The 17,714-nt window shown below is 40.4% G+C and overlaps 3 protein-coding genes across 12 annotated transcripts in view; 1 reads left to right on the forward strand and 2 right to left on the reverse strand.

Annotated features, from left to right (window-relative positions):
- Window positions 1-13,308, forward strand: part of nid2a (nidogen 2a (osteonidogen)) — a 39,844-nt gene extending 26,536 nt beyond the window's left edge. For 2 of the 10 annotated variants that reach the window (XM_077713354.1, XM_077713303.1), the window contains 38 exons: window positions 11-116; window positions 209-345; window positions 418-523; window positions 643-770; window positions 879-984; window positions 1,344-1,477; window positions 1,548-1,653; window positions 1,735-1,865; window positions 1,942-2,047; window positions 2,427-2,560; window positions 2,641-2,746; window positions 2,847-2,971; window positions 3,053-3,158; window positions 3,227-3,357; window positions 3,439-3,544; window positions 3,632-3,756; window positions 4,062-4,167; window positions 4,269-4,396; window positions 4,469-4,574; window positions 4,672-4,799; window positions 4,992-5,097; window positions 5,244-5,371; window positions 5,455-5,560; window positions 5,665-5,789; window positions 5,999-6,104; window positions 6,184-6,323; window positions 6,428-6,533; window positions 6,634-6,761; window positions 6,993-7,098; window positions 7,659-7,821; window positions 7,949-8,049; window positions 8,131-8,303; window positions 8,381-8,510; window positions 8,584-8,755; window positions 10,162-10,319; window positions 10,738-10,861; window positions 10,943-11,055; window positions 12,700-13,308. In XM_077713354.1, coding sequence (XP_077569480.1) covers window positions 11-116; window positions 209-345; window positions 418-523; window positions 643-770; window positions 879-984; window positions 1,344-1,477; window positions 1,548-1,653; window positions 1,735-1,865; window positions 1,942-2,047; window positions 2,427-2,560; window positions 2,641-2,746; window positions 2,847-2,971; window positions 3,053-3,158; window positions 3,227-3,357; window positions 3,439-3,544; window positions 3,632-3,756; window positions 4,062-4,167; window positions 4,269-4,396; window positions 4,469-4,574; window positions 4,672-4,799; window positions 4,992-5,097; window positions 5,244-5,371; window positions 5,455-5,560; window positions 5,665-5,789; window positions 5,999-6,104; window positions 6,184-6,323; window positions 6,428-6,533; window positions 6,634-6,761; window positions 6,993-7,098; window positions 7,659-7,821; window positions 7,949-8,049; window positions 8,131-8,303; window positions 8,381-8,510; window positions 8,584-8,755; window positions 10,162-10,319; window positions 10,738-10,861; window positions 10,943-11,055; window positions 12,700-12,710 — 4,557 coding nt within the window. In that variant the 3' untranslated portion in view covers window positions 12,711-13,308. Of the gene's footprint in view, window positions 1-10; window positions 117-208; window positions 346-417; window positions 524-642; window positions 771-878; window positions 985-1,343; window positions 1,478-1,547; window positions 1,654-1,734; window positions 1,866-1,941; window positions 2,048-2,426; window positions 2,561-2,640; window positions 2,747-2,846; window positions 2,972-3,052; window positions 3,159-3,226; window positions 3,358-3,438; window positions 3,545-3,631; window positions 3,757-4,061; window positions 4,168-4,268; window positions 4,397-4,468; window positions 4,575-4,671; window positions 4,800-4,991; window positions 5,098-5,243; window positions 5,372-5,454; window positions 5,561-5,664; window positions 5,790-5,998; window positions 6,105-6,183; window positions 6,324-6,427; window positions 6,534-6,633; window positions 6,762-6,989; window positions 7,099-7,658; window positions 7,822-7,948; window positions 8,050-8,130; window positions 8,304-8,380; window positions 8,511-8,583; window positions 8,756-10,161; window positions 10,320-10,737; window positions 10,862-10,942; window positions 11,056-12,699 lie in introns of those variants that run through there. The other 8 variants (XM_077713344.1, XM_077713336.1, XM_077713327.1 and 5 more) reach the window with 8 other exon arrangements.
- On the reverse strand, window positions 13,293-15,835 carry rtraf (RNA transcription, translation and transport factor). Its single transcript, XM_077713529.1, has 8 exons — window positions 15,666-15,835; window positions 15,152-15,276; window positions 14,827-14,926; window positions 14,214-14,294; window positions 14,048-14,136; window positions 13,905-13,973; window positions 13,766-13,814; window positions 13,293-13,680 (listed from the first exon to the last, which is right to left on the reverse strand). The coding sequence occupies exons 1-8, from the start codon at window positions 15,724-15,726 to the stop codon at window positions 13,526-13,528; spliced, it is 729 nt and encodes a 242-aa protein (XP_077569655.1). The 5' UTR covers window positions 15,727-15,835; the 3' UTR covers window positions 13,293-13,525.
- Window positions 15,836-16,092: 257 nt separating this feature from the next.
- On the reverse strand, window positions 16,093-17,481 carry sap18 (Sin3A-associated protein). The gene is made up of 4 exons (XM_077721180.1): window positions 17,261-17,481; window positions 16,829-16,938; window positions 16,449-16,571; window positions 16,093-16,364 (listed from the first exon to the last, which is right to left on the reverse strand). Exons 1-4 carry the CDS (start codon window positions 17,330-17,332, stop codon window positions 16,208-16,210), a joined length of 462 nt encoding a protein of 153 aa, XP_077577306.1. The 5' UTR covers window positions 17,333-17,481; the 3' UTR covers window positions 16,093-16,207.
- Window positions 17,482-17,714: the final 233 nt, after the last annotated feature.

Raw genomic sequence — 17,714 nt, forward strand, 5'->3', positions numbered from 1 at the left:
TCTTTTGCAGTGCCATGGCTCTACTGGACATTGTTGGTGTGTTGACCATATAGGGCAAGAGAGAGATGGAACCCGGACTCCTCCTGGTATGACACCAACAGACTGTGATAGACATGGTGAGGAGTAGACACGAAAAAACTAGAGAATTGTCTACCCAGAAAAAGGACCAGTTTGGAACATTAAACGCCACATTTCCCTCTATTTAAAGCAGGGCAACCGCAACAACCTAAAACACAATGTGAGCACCACAGAGACAGTGTACAGACCACTAGTCCAGAGGGTTTTCCTCTGGTGGGAGTGTTTGTACCACAGTGTGATACAAATGGGAAGTATACATCTCAGCAAGTGAGTATTTTCAAAGCGGTACACTCATACTCTGTTTATCACCTGATAGGTTTAAGCATGTTGTTATTTTAGTGTCACGGCTCTTCTGGACACTGTTGGTGTGTGGACAGCCAGGGACAGGAAAGACCTGGAACAAGAAGCTCACCTGCTACAACACCAATTGACTGTGAAAGATCAGGTAATAAAACATTTCTTAGAAGAAAACATTTTGTTAGCTGTTGTTGTTTTTTTACAAAAAGATATGCTTTGACAATGCTTAATCCTTTTGAGCTTCTAAATTGAGACATTTGTCCTCAGATGAACGTCCTAAAACCCACTGTGAACACCTTAGAGAAAGCGGACAGACTCAAAGTTCAGATGGTTATCCACCTGTGGGAGCCTTGGTACCTCAGTGTGACGCTAATGGACAATTTTCACCACTGCAGGTCAGGAGAAGATCTGGGAAAGATTACAGACATTGTTATTCTAACATTTAATTTCCTCCTCCCCAAACATTTATTCTGGTTAAATTGGATCACACCTTTGCGTCACAGTGTCATGGCTCAACTGGGCATTGTTGGTGTGTGGACAGCCATGGACAGGAAAGACCTGGAACCAGAACTTCACCTGGTGAACAACCCACAGACTGTGGCAAAGCAGGTAAAAGAAGGAAAGATTGAATAAGAGTCATGCACCCCCTCAAACCTATTTCTCCAGGTCATTAAACCAGAAACAGATACTGCACCATATGTATTGATTCACTATGTTACAAGCCTTTATTTGCTTCTCTTTCCTCAATGGCAAGTTAAACATACATCAATTTAAAGTGACTCTCTCTTGAGGTCATCAGGTGATTACTTAGAAATGCCTGAGGGAAAAAAAAGTTCAGGTATTTTCAAATACACAAGTACTGTAAGTATGTGTATGGTTGTGATGGGAATTTGACAGCTCTTTCAGTTGTACTTTCAAAAATTCATTAGAAATACAATAAAAAGTAGCTGACTGTCTTTTTCAATCAGATGAACCTACTCATACAAAAACCCACTGCGAGCATCACAGAGACAGTTTACAGACCAACCATCCAGAGGGTTATCCTCCAGTAGGAGCTTTTGTGCCACAGTGTGATGCAAATGGAAATTATATGCCACGACAGGTAAATATATTTAGTGTAAAGGCAGTGTCTTTTATTTACTTTGGATGACTAAAACTAATTGGTACTTTAGTGCCACGGCTCTACTGGACATTGTTGGTGTGTGGACAGCCAAGGACAAGAAAGACCAAATACCCGAACTCCTCCTGGTACAACCGCAATTGACTGTGACCAACCAGGTGCTATAGATAAATATTCTTCAGTACATATTGTTGAAACCTTCCTTAAAGCAAACAATTAATATATTTCTTTGTATTAAGTTCCAGTGAATCCTAAAAGCCACTGTGAGCAACACAGAGACAATGTGCAGACCACCAGTCCAGAGGGTTTTCCAATAGTTGGAGCTTTTGTACCTCAGTGTGATTCCAATGGACATTACACACCTTTACAGGTAAATTATTTAATATTGGTTACACTCATGGTTTGCTGTGTGTGTTATGTTTAATCAAACATAATGGTGCATTCAGTGTCATGGCTCTACTGGACACTGTTGGTGTGTCGACAGTCAAGGACAGGAACGACCTGGATCAAGAACTTCACCTGGCACTACACCCACTGACTGTGCCAACCAAGGTGGGAAAGTCTAATCCTTCCTGTCATGTGGACTAGACATAACTGCAGTATTACAAATCCTAGTAAATCACTGTTATAAAACAAACAAGAGAACCACGGCAGAGACTTGAGAGCGAAGTTCACGCATTCAATCAAACATGCCCAAACACTTCTGTCTTTACGGTGGATATGTCAAAATAAGGCTAGATCTTACTTAAAGCTAAAGCTTGTGATTCTTTTTGAACTGTAGAAATTAACAAAATCGTGCCTGTTAGACAGAACGACCCTGCGACCTAGATTGGAAACTGTGGGAGGGCCAAAGGTTACAAGATTAAAAGGTGTTGAAAATGAATAGATGAATGCTTGAATAAAAGCGGTATTATTTCATTTAATGTAACAGATGGAACAGGACGCCCTAAAAGCCATTGTGAGCAGTACAGAGACAGCGTGCAGACCACCAGTCCAGAAGGCTATCCACTTGTGGGAGCCTTTGTTCCTCAATGCGACGCTAACGGACAGTACACTCCTCAGCAGGTAAATACTAAATGCAATAAATTTTGAATCATTCCATCATTGTTATTACAGCTCTGTGACTAAAACTGATTGTATTTAAGTGTCACGGTTCTAGTGGACATTGTTGGTGTGTGGACAACAGAGGGGAAGAAAGATCTGGTACTAGAACCCCTCCTGGTATAACACCCACTGACTGTGAAAAACCAGGTACAAAATCGTTCAGTTTTTCTTCCTATTTAGACTATAATTTAACCTATATTTTCATAACTTGCAATTTATTATTATTATTTTTTTACATTTATTTTAGAAGGTCCGAAAAGTCACTGTGAGTTGCACAGAGACGGTATACAGACCACAAATCCAGAGGGTTTTCCATTGGTTGGAGCCTTTGTACCACAGTGTGACGCTAATGGAGCGTACACTCCTCAACAGGTAAATGCTTAATCTGTTGAACCATTGCCTTTAATACTGTATGTACACATCTATGAGCCTAAACCCTATGTTGCATTTAAGTGTCACAGTTCCACTGGGCATTGTTGGTGTGTGGACAACCAAGGACAAGAAAGACCTGGTACTAGAAGTCCTCCGGGCACAACACCCTTCGACTGTACACAAACAGGTATTAAACGGTTAAATATTTGTTCCGATTTAGACTATAATTTAACCCATCTCTATTGTCATTGTAAGCTTTAGAACGCCCTAAAAGTCACTGTGAGTTGCACAGAGACGGTATACAGACCACAAGTCAAGAGGGTTTTCCATTGGTTGGAGCCTTTGTACCACAGTGTGACGCTAATGGAGAGTACACTCCTCAACAGGTAAATGCTTAATCTGTTGAACCATTGCCTTTAATACTGTATATACACATCTATGAGACTAAACCCTATGTTGCATTTAAGTGTCACGGTTCCACTGGGCATTGTTGGTGTGTGGACAACCAAGGACAAGAAAGCCCTGGTACTAGAAGTTCTCCAGGTGCAACACCCTTCGACTGTAGAAATACAGGTATGTACCTATAAAGCTCAACCTTTCTTCCGATTCTACCATGACCTGTATTTCAATACAGTGAATAACCTTACGTTTAATCTCTAGAACCTCCTAAAAGCCACTGTGAGAGGCACAGAGACAGTGTACAGACCACTAGTCCGGAGGGTTATCCCATATTGGGAGTCTTTGTACCTCAATGTGATGCTAATGGACTCTATATTCCTCAACAGGTAAACTCTTGACAGTTTGAGACATTAATGGGTTATGGTTTTTGTTTTGTTTATATTACCCATCTGATTAAAATCAGTATCTGGAGCTGCATTAGTTATCACCTGCTGCACCACTATTTATAATTCTATGTTATAATGTATGTATTTGCATATTTTTTCATTGATTTTATTTTTTTGAATATAATTTCATATTTTTGTATAACAGTCATTTTTTCTTATTACCATGTCAAATATTTAAATGTATTCTATCCTAATATTCAGCTGGAATAAACTTCAGCATGAATAAAAGTTCATATTTATTCTAGTGTCATGGATCTACTGGACATTGTTGGTGTGTGGACAGCCAAGGACAAGAAAGACCTGGAACCAGAATTCCCCCTGGCACAACACCAGTTGACTGTGAGAGGCTGGGTGAGAAAAATACATTCAGCAAAAATATATTTCATTGGTCAACATACTAGTAGACATTTTAACAATACTCATCTTTTCCATTATCTCAAACAAATCCTTAGATGAACGTCCTAAAACCCATTGTGAACACCACAGAGACACTGTAAAAACCACTAGTTCTGAAGGCTATCCTTTAGTAGGTGCATTCGTTCCTCAGTGTGATATTAATGGACTCTACACATCTCAGCAGGTAAACACTTTTTGAATTAGAGGCGTCAGTTCCTTACCACATTATAGATTTAAAATATTATTTTTTTTTTAGTGTCATGGCTCTACTGGACATTGTTGGTGTGTGGACAGCCAAGGACAGGAAAGACCTGGAACCAGAACCCCTCCTGGGACAACACCAGTTGACTGTGAGAGACGAGGTGAGAAAAATACACTCACAAGATATTTTATTAACCACTTGAATTGATGATACGATATGTTGATTGACATTTCCCTTTCTCTCAAACAAATCTTCAGATGAGCATCCTAAAACACACTGTGAACAGCACCGGGAGCGTGTACAGACCACCGATTCTGAAGGATATCCATTAGTCGGAGCATTTGTACCTCACTGTGATAATAATGGACAGTACACACCTCAGCAGGTAAAACTTCAAATAGTAATCAATTGATTCTAGTTATTGTTATTTTCTTGATTTCCCCTCCTGCCTCAGTTATTAAAGTTTTTTGTTGGAGCACTCCATTCCACGTCCTGAATTTGAGTCCTACACTACTTTCCACGCTTGACGTCGTGCAGATGTAACAGTTGGATTCTGATGTATTTTTTTATATTTTAGTGTCATGGCTCGACTGGACATTGTTGGTGTGTGGACGGCCAAGGACAGGAAAGACCTGGAAGCAGAACTCCACCTGGCACAACACCCTTTGACTGTGAAAGACTGGGTGAGAAAAAAAAACTCTCATCAGAAAGATGATATTAGTCAGTGATTCCGTACAATGTCAGCTAAAATATATTTTATTTACCTTTTTTAGGTAATTATACAGTCAAGTTATTGATATTGTTTTCATTATCTCGAACTAATTTTCAGATGAACGGCCTAAAACCCACTGTGAACAGCACCGAGAGCGTGTACAGACCACCAGTTCTGAAGGATATCCATTAGTTGGAGCCTTTGTACCTCAGTGTGATACTCATGGACAGTATACACAACAACAGGTAAACACTTTTAAATTAGTGTTGAATTAAAGCCTTTTAAATTGGAGAAATTATGCTAGATTTTAAAGTGTTTTATTTTTCAGTGTCATGGCTCTACTGGACATTGTTGGTGTGTGGACAGCCAAGGACAGGAAAGACCTGGAACCAGAACTTCACCTGGCACAACACCCTTTGACTGTGACAGACCGGGTAAGAAAAAGACAGCAAAAATATGTTTTATTGACCTTTTTTAGCTTTAATTAGATAGTAAAATTATTGATATAGTTCTCATCATCTCTTAAATAAATTTTCAGAACGTCCTAAAACCCATTGTGAACAACACCGAGAGCGTTTACAGACGACCAGTTCTGAAGGATATCCTTTAGTTGGAGCTTTTGTACCTGAGTGCGATACAAATGGACTATACAAAAATCAACAGGTAAGCCCATTTTAAAATGATTGTCTCAGACGGGAGTGGCAGGAGAGTTTTATAGGGTGGATAGTGGTGGAGTGGACATAAGGTACTCATTATGGAGTCTGAGGGTACCTCCCTGGCACCAAAGTCTGCGAATGGTTCTAAGACCTGGGTCTTACAGCTTTTAAATTGGAGAAGTGATGCAAAATTTTAAATGTTTTTTGATTTTCCAGTGTCATGGCTCTACTGGACATTGTTGGTGTGTGGACAGCCAAGGACAGGAAAGACCTGGATCCAGAACTTCACCTGGCACAACACCCTTTGACTGCGATAGACCAGGTAAGAAAGGGTTATAGAATAAATTATATATTTTTTGGCCACTTCAGATTCTTATCCATTTACATTGCCTTTTTCCCAGATAAATCTCCAGATGAACGTCCGAAAACCCACTGTGAACACCACAGGGACAGTGTACACACCACCAGTCCGGAAGGATATCCATTAGTTGGAGCCTTCGTACCCCAGTGTGATACTCATGGACAGTATACATCACAACAAGTAACCCACATTTAGACCGCCCATGGGGAGGCCTCAAGATCTCACTCAATTATCATAAAACTTTCTAACATGTTTATTTATTTATTTATTTTTCTTTATGTTAGTGTCATGGTTCTTCTGGACATTGTTGGTGTGTGGACAACCAGGGACAAGAAAGACCTGGAACCAGAACTCCCCCTGGCACAACACCCATTGACTGTGAGCGACGAGGTAAGAAAAATGATCTGAAAAGAAAGATATTCTGTCAGTCACTACAGAGGATTGTCCTATATGTTTATTGTCATTTCCCTTTTCTTAAACCAATCTTCAGATGAACGTCCTAAAACACACTGTGAACACCACAGGGACCGTGCACATACCTCCAGTTCAGACGGTTATCCTCTCGCTGGTATCTTTGTACCTCAGTGTGATGCTAATGGACAGTACACTCCTCAACAGGTAAATCTTGAAATGTTTTAGGTGTCATTTTCTTATATTTAGTATATATATTTAATTATTTTTACACTCACATCTTGCTTTAGCCATGTTTCAATGTTCATGTACCTTTAGTGTTTTTTCAACAACTCTCATCATACCTTTTTCATATATGGATGAAAATGAATTTAAAATACCATGAAACTGATTATTATTTGCATTATCATTTCAAATCAATATCATTCTCTGGAGTAGTGCCATGGTTCCATTGGGCAGTGTTGGTGTGTGGACCTCAATGGTCAAGAGAGAGCTGGAACCAGATCTCAAGATGGCTTTTCTCCTCTAGATTGTGACAAGACTGGTAAGCTGAGACCACACTTTTCCTATACATTTCATTTGTTTTAGTCTCAGCCCTAATTTCATCCCTCATCCTCTTTAGTCTTCAGTCTGTGGTAAACACACATGAATGTATAGCCTAAAAGCAGTTCATGCTATAAACTACTTTTATGACTGTCCAAACATCTCCAGGGTTTGTTTCTGTCTGAACGCAGATAGACTGCTCGCTTAGCAACCAAACACTGACTTTTTTTAGGGTTAATAAAGAGACAGGATTTTTTTTTTGCATATCTAATAAATTGCAACAGATTTAATTAAAAAAATGGGTTGCTGGAGCCTATCCCAACTGACTGAATGGCGAAAGGCTGGCCCAGTCAAGTGTATGGCACATAGAAACGACCATTCATACTCATTGTTGGGAATTGAGCCCGCACAAAAGTCAGATGAAGTAAACCACTATACCATCAGGTGGCATAAAAGGGCATAGTAGTCATTGAAAATTTTAAAAAAATGGATTAAAGGTGAAACCTCTACAACTGTATGAATGGTACTATTTGCCTAATAAATGACTGTAAATCATAACAGAGGTGATCAACTCAAATGATGCATCTCTCACAGTCTACGTAGTTCCGACTGAACGTCCCGAGAGTGTATGTGAGCGATGGAGGAGCAGTTTAATGGAGCACTACGGTGGGAAGCCAGAGCCACAACAGTACCTACCCCAGTGTGAGCCAGATGGACAATTCAGGTAGTTCCTTATTCATAGCAAAAGTAGTCAAATAAAAGTAGCAAAGTACACACCACTGTGTGTATCACTAAACCAAGCAGCACCATGACCCACTTATTAAATTATTCTAACGATCATGTCCTCTCAGTCCAGTCCAGTGCTATGGGGAGACCAACTATTGTTGGTGTGTGGACCAGGATGGGCGAGAAGTTCCTGGAACCAGGTCTAATGACGTCGTCAAGCCTGCATGTAAGTGTTGAATCATTCCTGCTGCTTTAACTGTCAAAACATCTTACATGACATATAATGGCACCCTCCATTTTGTTCCAGGCCTTCCCTCAGTGGCCCCACCAATCGTGCTCCCGCCACCCCGTCCAGATGTAACTCCTCCCCCTAATGCCGATGTAACATTGCTGTATGCCCAGGGACAAAAGATAGGAGCAATTCCTCTCAACGGGAGCAGATTAGATACAAGCCAGTCCAGAACACTACTGACTCTACATGTAAATGCATAGATGGACAATCTGGCATGATTTAATTTCCTATATCTGTTCCACTTACCACTTATGTGTGTGTGCAGGGATCCATTGTTGTTGGTCTGTCCTATGACTGCAAACAGAACCAAGTATATTGGACAGATTTGTCTGCGCGAACCATTAATAGAGCATTACTGGTGCCAGGAGCTGAGCCAGAGATACTCATAAACTCAAGTGAGTGATCACCAGCACATTCACTCACAGGCCAATGTTTGTGTAATTTTCTCAATCATTTCCTCCTTTCTAGATCTGGTCAGCCCAGAAGGTTTGGCTGTGGATGTCAATCGAAGGTTGATGTTCTGGGTGGATTCTAACCCGGATCTAATCGAAAGGTCCAACTTGGATGGAAGCGACAGAAAGATACTTTTTGACACAGATTTGGTCAACCCACGAGCCATAATTGTGGTTTCCTCAACAGGGTAATCCACTTTTTTGTTTATTACAACTGTTTTCTTCCTTAAAAAAATACTGTATTTTCACGACTATAAGGCGCACTTAAAAGTCTTCAATTTTCTCCAAAATAGACAGTGCGCCTTATAATACAGTGCGCCTTATAATACAGTGCGCCTTATAATACAGTGCGCCTTATAATACAGTGCGCCTTATAATACAGTGCGCCTTATAATACAGTGCGCCTTATAATACAGTGCGCCTTATAATACAGTGCGTCTTATAATACAGTGCACCTTATAATACAGTGCGCCTTATAATACAGTGCGTCTTATATATGGAAAAAATGTCATTCATTGAGGGTATGCCTTATAATGCGGTGCGCCTTATAGTCCTGAAAATACGGTACCGTAATACATCCCAGAAGTGATCTATACTATGAACCATGCTCTCACCAGGCTTGCCTCTTATTCATTAGTGCTGACATTTTGTTGAGTCTGGTTTTTTACACGTTGGAGACATGGCAGCCTACACACAAGCCCATCACTAGCTGATAACATTTCAATCACTGAGCTTTTTTAGCAACATATGTTTATTCTCTGCAAGACACCAGCAAATTTTAGTGCTCTCTTAGTCACGGCCGTAAGACTCATGAATGCAAAGTGAGAGCACAAGGCCGTCGTAGTCGGCTTTTCAGGAATAGCATCTGCTTTTCATCATTGTAACTAATCAACACACATCATCGTGTGTGTGGGAGGTTATGGGGAGGGTTGCTTAAAAAGAGGAGGGACATGCGTTTGTGTGTGTTTAATCCACCATTAAACACAACAGCAATAACTCAAACCACAAATTTTAAAATGCCTTTAAAAATGTAGCTTCTGACCCTCAGGGTAGGATTGCGTAGAGGCGTACGTGCATGTATGTGTGTACATTTGTTTTGTCTGACATAATGCCAAACACCAAAGGCAATTATTGCTTCACATGGGTACACTTACTGTACGTTCCAGCCTGCACTCGTTGATTTGATGGCGACCGATGTACGTGTGTGCACATCTCTTACACAAACATCTGCTCTGACATACCTTGTTTTTCAAACTGATTAACCGCCACAAACTGTGTCTATTTGGAATTTGATAGCACATATGGTGTGTATTACTTGTCACTCCCTAAAGACTCGCCACATGTACACCATCATTTATGATGAAAAGCAACCCCGCCACACGTTACCCATGTACACACACACACACACACACACACACTGCCCAAAGCTATGATCATCCTGCTGAACATCTTTGATTAGCTGCTTGAACGTCTATTTTTGACTGCAATCCAGTTCCCATGTCTAGAGACGTAGTTGTACTAGTTAGAATTGTATTTACAATATGTTATGAAAATGGGACAATTCTAATCCAAACAAATGTATTCCCATTCGCAGTTCTCTGTACTGGACCGACTGGAATCGAGAAGCTCCCAAAATTGAGAGTGCGTCAGTGGATGGACGGAACCGTCGAGTGGTGGTTTCCGATGGGATTGGCTTGCCTAATGCACTGACTTATGACTATTCTTCCGGGCACATCTGCTGGGCTGATGCAGGTAAAAACATCTTATAAAATAAAAAAAACATGTGGAAGGCAGGGGAAACAGGTAACCCAGTAATGCTGAAATGCTATATGAGCTGATTGGATGTTCCACAGAAATAAACATACCCTGAATGTTTCTTTGAGTTGATCTGTATGCGATGTATGGGTGTTGATTGCGTGACTGGACGTTTGGTCGCCAGTCTTTTGGTCTCTTTTGGTCATCGGTCTTTTGGTCGCCAATCAAATGTACTTAGATTTTAAACAGTACTTAGATATTAAACTCTCTCTCTCTCTTAGATATTAAACTCTCTCTCATGAATATAATTTTGAGAGCTGGTTTCAACAGTAAACTCTCTGTCACCATTTTACCGGCGACCAAACGTCCAAACACCGTTGATTGCTGACCATTTGGAATGTTCTCTGTGTTTTAGGTACTAAGCGGTTAGAGTGTATAATGCCAGACAGCTCCGGGCGAAGAGTAATCAACCCCGGACTCAACTATCCATTTAGCATGGTTTACCACAGAAACCACTTCTATTACACTGACTGGAGGAGGTCAGCATTTCATTTCCCAAACTCATATTTTATCCATTAATTTCTAATTAATCAACTAACAAGAGCCACACCTTCTCACAGGGACGGTGTGATCACCGTTAGTAAACACGACGGAAAGCTCACTGACGAGTATTTGCCGGAGCAGAGGTCTCACCTGTATGGAATTGCCATAGCCACATCCCACTGTCTATCAGGTGAGCCAATAGGAGCTGTTTTGTGCTTTATTCTCCTGTAGTATGTTACATTATATAGACAATGGTGCCATATTTGTATTCAAGTCTCCAATAGAAGAAGCGAGTGAACATTTTGGAGCGCTTGCTAGATATGTGCCAACTTTTGGAAATTTTGTTGTTCACAAGAGACACTGTTACAATGCTCTCCACAAAAATTAAGAACAAAATCTTTGACATATTCATCTCAATTTAGGTAGTGTGCAACACAGCATGAGATAGATTCAGGTGGAGGTGTAATACATTTTTAATTTAAAACCTAATTGAAGAAACAGAAATTTTGCAATAATAGTCACTGACATATGCTCTTCTTTATCCTCCGAGAAGAAAAATGAACATAGCAGTTTTACTAAGAACGACCTAACTTATATTTCTACTCATCTGTATCACACTGCCCCTCTGTGGCCAAAGTACACACGACAAGCAACAGCACAATGTCCATTGAATTGACCCAAAAAGTGTGACAAAACTTGAATGATTTTAAGTACTAAAGTATTTGTAGTAAACATGTAAATCAATGTTTTGCATTGTGTGTTAGACTTACCATCCACTGACAAAACATTTAAAGTCTACTTTCGTTCCAGTCCATCAAACCAAAGACTACATCTGCTAGTGTAAATTGACGCTCTGATGTCATGGACAAAACTTTTGTAAAACACCTGTTAAGTACAAAGTATGGCTAAAGTAGTACCTTGGTGGACTATCCACCCCAAACCACGACGCTTACAGTACACACAGAATTTCATGTGTACTTGTCACCCCATAAAGCTGTAATAACAGCAGGCCGCTTCAAAGACGTTGGTTTATGGTGTAATTGTGAGCTTGATGACAGCTTAGAAAGACACCGGCTTAAAAGGTGTTTTCGTTCAACCCACGAAGACATACACCATTTTTTGGGTGTTAGTTGGGAAGAATGTTATTCCACTTTTGGCCTAAAGATCACTTAACCCATGTACAGTGTTCCCTCGGTTATCGCGGTTAATGAGGACCGGGACCACCCGCGATAAGTGAATTTGCGCGAAGTAGGGATTCCCCTTCAAAAATGCTTAATTTGAATTTAATTTATTTTTATTTTTTTTACTCCCCTGTATACAGTACACCAGTGATTTTCAACCATTGTGCCGTGGCACACTAGTGTGCCGTGAGAGATCGTCTGGTGTGCCGTGAGAAATTATCCAATATCCTCTTTTTTTTAAATTAACATTTATTAATAGTTTTCTGCAAATATGATGTCATTGCCCAGTGTCCGTGCTGTAGTAAATATACTATACAGAGTGTCATTTTGTAAAATTTTTGGTTAGTGGTGTGCCACAAATTTTTCCAATGTAAAAAATGTGCCGTGGCTCAAAAAAGGTTGAAAAACACTGCAGTACACCATATAGAATACAGGTAGCGAGAGTGAAATTCATGTTATAACAAAAAAAAACCTGTAAAATATGTTGTTTGTATGTAATATTTGTATTTTTCCCCCAAAAATCCGCGAAGCTCTGAGTCCGCGGTACCTGAACCGCGAAGTAGCGAGGGAACACTGTACTGTCTGGCCATATTGACAAAGATCATTCTATCCCTTTAAACTTTCTACTAAAATGTATTGTTTATGTCTGCCAGGGACGCATTAACAGCAGAATGGCAGCCACATGGTCCTTTGGTGCTAAAGTTCTGGGGCCATGTTTGAGCCGAGGGTGTGACGAGTGCTCCCGGTTCCCCTCAAAGAAAAAGGGTGCTACCCAAGAACCATTTTCCTGCCCATCAACCCCCCACTCCCAAAAGATATAACCGCACATTAAATGTTTTGTACATTTGTTTTGTACCTCATTTGTTGTTTTCCTACTGAATTTTATATGCAAGTTTTTTTTTGTAGCCACTAAAGCCTAAGAGTAATATCACATTTTAAAAATTGAATTGTGTGTTTATGCACCAAAGAGCTATAATACCTTTGCATACAACCTGTAGAAGTAATGAAAGAGCCAATTTGCCATGCAGTAGTAAATGACCTCAATTTAGAGTAGCATAAAGACAGGAAACAAGTGGAAATTGCCATACAATCTAAGGAATGTAATCAAATTACAATTACTTTTCTCCGTTTCCACTGTCTTTCAATGCAACAGCTCAATTTTTGCTACCAATACCCTGCACCACTCAAGAGTGCCCACCTTCCCGAGTTTCTCTTTTTATAGAAGTTGATATTTATAACATTAAAATGTGTTTTGGGACTGACTCCTTGTTTATTTTTTTCAGTTTGGACCTGTGTGAAAGAGCACAAAAAGAAAACAGCAAGCAAACCATAATCTGCAGTACATTTTCCAGATCACAATTTGTATAAATTTTAAACCAAAGTCTTTTTAAAATAGGAAATTATCAACGTGCCACACAGAAAAAAAGGTGTCAGCCGCAAGGTTTTGAAATAATAATAATTGCAGTCTCCTCGTGGGTCTCATCTGCCGACCTTTCCCAGCCTGTGGTCTGTTTTGGGGTCGGCGATGACGGCTTGAACTGCTACGATGGCTTCGTTAATCCTGGTCTGAAGCTCTCTCAGCTCTTCAATGTGGAGAAGGCGTAGAATTTGGGCTGCTTCGTTCAACGTGGCATCTGGTGAGGGGACCACAAATCACATTTATGCACCTTAACATAGACGCTAGGTCCTTATTTGGAGATGAATAAAAATACGACTCACCGCCTGTATCAAATCCCAAGATGTGCTTGTCTAAGGCTACAGGGACACCCTGAACACACACATGGGAGGGAAGCAGGAAAAGAATGAGGAAAAACAATGTTTTGATTACAAAATTGTACTGTGGAAAGTGTGCCTTTACCTCTCTGCTCTGGCTCGCTTTAGCAATGGCCTCTGGTGAAAGTCTTTCTTGGATGAGGATACGAATAGCCTTCCAAAGAATAAGAATATTACATTGTAACTGTGTCCACATTGAATTTTTCAGGAGAATCTGCAAAGACTCACCTTGAGCATCACCAGGTAATCGTCATGACGCTGAATCTTGAGTATGTTGGCCAGGGCCAGCACACCCGCCTTGAAATCTGGTGAGTCACCTACATCACACAAAAACATGACATTTAGTTCATCCACAAGAAAGTTTTTAGAGCAGCTGGCCCATTTTGATGCCTACTGTCGAGATGGACGAGGGGGTCTGATGTCACCCGAATATCACTAGTGGCTTGCAGTGGCGGACAGTCTCTGTACTTGTCCACTTGGAGGAGAAACAAAAGAAAATTAGAACCTACCGACTAATGTTCCCTCTAATTTTCCGTTGGTCTGGGCAGAAAGACAACCTCCCTGAGCGCACTGAGTAATAGTGGGAGCGACATCATCATTGCTCGCTATGGGCACACCAGTATCACACCTGCCATAAGCAGGTGCATGTCAATGTTCCCTCTAAGTTTTCATGTAAAACATGCTGTAAAACACAAAAAAAACAGAGTGGACAGAGCTACTGCCACTGGCTGCCGCATAAACGGCGCCATCATGGGGAAAGGGATAAAAAAAAAAGTTTGGATTTTATTTACTGCGCACCATATGATTGCTGCTGCGCAGAGAAGAGGAGAATAGTTCGCAATTGCGCAGAGGGAACATTGCTACCGGCTAATTATTCAGAGATATTGTGTTATGGTTCATCAATGCTTACAGGTAATGTATTCCTTTTTAATGGCGCCCTCTGTTGGACCAACATGTGCATGGCAAGAACCGCATAAATGGATGCATGGTTTGTTTTGCTCTCTTACCGTTGTCTCCATATTCATATCGCACAGCCAGGCCAAGCAACCAGTCCACAGACTCCGCTCTTTCAGATTCCCCGAACGGACAGTTGACGTCCTGTAAGTACTGTGCCAAGAACATGAATTATGGTACGTTATTGATGTCAAAATTTGGGACCAAATAGAACAAATAAAGCCAAGTAATGATCCTTTCCACAACCTCTACCATTCTAAATGGATTAGATGACTATCACCATCATTGGCAGCCAATGATGAGTTAAAACATTTTCTTGGCTTTTATATTACCAGACAAACTAGTGACTTTATGGCTCTCACAGTTGGTTCAACTCACCTTATGGAATGCTTTAGGCCAGTCTGAACTAGGGATATTTCGTAGGTTGCCTCGGTCTTCTATTTTGTAATGTCGAATCTTCTGATCCTCCAACCACACTATGATGTTCCTAAACTGGGTCTCATCTGGAAATGGAAATATTATAGAATTGGACACACTTTGGGGTCATGCTCATGACAATCCAAAATCTTATTGGTACAGGCTTAATTCCACTTCCTCACTAATTAGGGAATTCAGCAAAATTACCACAATCTATAAAGTTTGACATGAGTCCTGCGCTCTATTTATAGACGTCATCTAGGGGACTTGTATGTCAAATAGATTAAGACGATTGACAATGTGACACTTTATCACCATTGCATTGGATTTCTGCACATTAGCTGATACAAAACAGCCAACTTTTGCACACATTTTCCACAATAATGCTACTTGAGTGAATGAACAGCTACAGTACTTAAGTAAACCAAATGCTTATATCTCTGAAAGCCGATATTAAGTGTTGGATTTGTGTTACCTGCGCAATCAAATGCAGCCGGACTGTGATAGTCTAAGGCGGTCAATTTTCGTTTAAACATTGCTATTTTTCCTTGTGTAATTCCAGATCTGAGATCGTCACGTTTGCCAAGAGCTAATAGCAACTGTCACATCGACAGTATGGTGTTATTACGCATGCGCAAAACAGGTAGTCTTTTTCTTCTTCTCTGGTGTTTTGTGTAGGTTTCTGAAGCTTAATGATGCATTACCGCTATTTGCTGAATTTGAGTATGCACATGGAAAACGCGCGCAATATACTATATATATGCATTTTTTGATTAAACGCATGAATTATATATATATATTAAAGGCCCAAAGTAAGAGAAAAATATTTTGCGTAAATAATTTTCAATTTCACGGAGTGCACTCCAAAGGTAGCTTGAAAACTGTTTGAAGAACAATACACATTCAAAAGGTGGGGAACGTTTATTTGACGTCATAATGTACAGCATCAGACAAAAAAACAAAACAATTTTATCTTCTTTAAAAAAAAATGCATCATTTGGATAAAAATGTATTCACTCAGAAGGGCCTCATACGTGGACCAGGGGGTTGGGCCCTATTTGGTGGCGTAATGGCTATGTCCAGGTAATCTCCAATCTGGAAGCGCTGAGATTGCAGTGTCATGGAGTCGTCAGCACACTTCTTTCCCGACACCGTATTGCCAATGTCTTTGAAACTGCAGGGAGTAAACAAGAAAAATTAGGCCATACAGCAAGCAAAGCAAACTAAGACTGATGTTATAAGCTCTTTTGCCACGAACCGATACACTTTCCCTCGAAGGTCAGGGTAGACGATGGCAAAACTAAAATGAGTTCCTTTTTTCCTGGCCTCAGGATATACCTCCTTCACGAGGCTGGTCAGCTCTCGCAAAGTAGCGTCCATCCTGGAAGAAGCAAATATACGTCAAAGACGAAATACTGGAGTCAGGCACCATCTTCACTTTTCTTCCTATTGTATCTATGCCTTTGAGTGTGAGTTACAACAGGGTAAGTTAATTCCAACACTTTATAATGCAGTTTTATGGGTAATTTAAGACCTGTCTGCAACAAATCTAAGTCCAGCTATTGTGGCTTAATTGTTGGTCAAAGTCGGACCCAAAACTGAAGCAATATAGTCGCAGTAAGGTCATCATATTCTCACCATGTGTATATCTGCAGTTCACTGGAGGGAACGTTGCCACGGGAAAACTCCTCCTGTCGGTGATGGCGGCCGTTGTTGGTGGTAAAAACTCGCAGGAGAAGGGGACAAGTCTGCAACAGAGAGAAAATATCAAGGGTATTTTATTCAGGTATTTATTTATTAGTAGACTTGTTGGTGTACTGCACATTTTTTGAAAACCTCAATTCATACAAGTGCAATTTTGGAGGGTAAGCTACTACTTTCGGCAAACATTTAAATTAAATTTTAAAAACGATATAGACTAAAATATTTAAAAATAAATACAAATCCATATAGATGATAAAAAACAAGTTTTGCGATTGCGAAAAAAACTAACTCTGCTATGAAGTAAATCACACTATATTAGGTTTGTGCTAAAAGCTAAGCTAAGAACCCGTGCGTTGCATTACTTACCTTTTCTCTGTCAATTGGCTTCTCAGTTTCCTTCTTGATTTCTTCCTGTGTAACACGCGATTCGAGCGCCATTCTGCGATTTGTTCCAAGACTCGATTTATGCACTTTATCGAGTCCTAAAAAGCGTTCGACGTGAAGCTAGCGTGTGCAAGAGACAAGACCGGAGAAGCTAACCAAGCTACTGTCGTCGTTTACCGTTTTCCGGCTCGTCACCGCCCTCTGCTGGTTAGGGGTTATTGTTTTCGACTAAGGGTCAGTTCAGAAAAAGCAAAAGATGCAATGGCCAAGTAGAACTAAGAAATCCTTCCATGAAATCGCTGCTAGCACCCCAGTAAAATTGGATTGGACGTCTATCACCGTTAATGGCAACAAAACATGATCATAAATTGTACAGGGTGTGCATTCGGTATCACAAACGGCTATCTATTTTACATATCACATGGATGTAATTTAT

The sequence above is a fragment of the Stigmatopora nigra genome, chromosome 1, assembly GCF_051989575.1.
Source record: "Stigmatopora nigra isolate UIUO_SnigA chromosome 1, RoL_Snig_1.1, whole genome shotgun sequence".
NCBI classification, from domain to species: Eukaryota; Metazoa; Chordata; class Actinopteri; order Syngnathiformes; family Syngnathidae; genus Stigmatopora; species Stigmatopora nigra.

Bases quoted from the DNA above. Each gene is read 5' to 3' on its own strand.
- rtraf (XM_077713529.1), bottom strand. From the start codon at position 15,726: ATGTTTAAACGAAAATTGACCGCCTTAGACTATCACAGTCCGGCTGCA. The intron at 14,927-15,151 runs GTGAGTTGAACC...TTCTTGGCACAG, and splicing joins GGCCTAAAGCATTCCATAAG to TACTTACAGGACGTCAACTG. The intron at 14,295-14,826 runs GTAAGAGAGCAA...TTCTCCTCCAAG, and splicing joins ATATGAATATGGAGACAACG to TGGACAAGTACAGAGACTGT.
- sap18 (XM_077721180.1), bottom strand. From the start codon at position 17,332: ATGGCGCTCGAATCGCGTGTTACACAGGAAGAAATCAAGAAGGAAACT. The intron at 16,572-16,828 runs GTGAGAATATGA...TGCTTCTTCCAG, and splicing joins GAACTGCAGATATACACATG to GATGGACGCTACTTTGCGAG. The intron at 16,365-16,448 runs GTTCGTGGCAAA...TACTCCCTGCAG, and splicing joins CTTCGAGGGAAAGTGTATCG to TTTCAAAGACATTGGCAATA.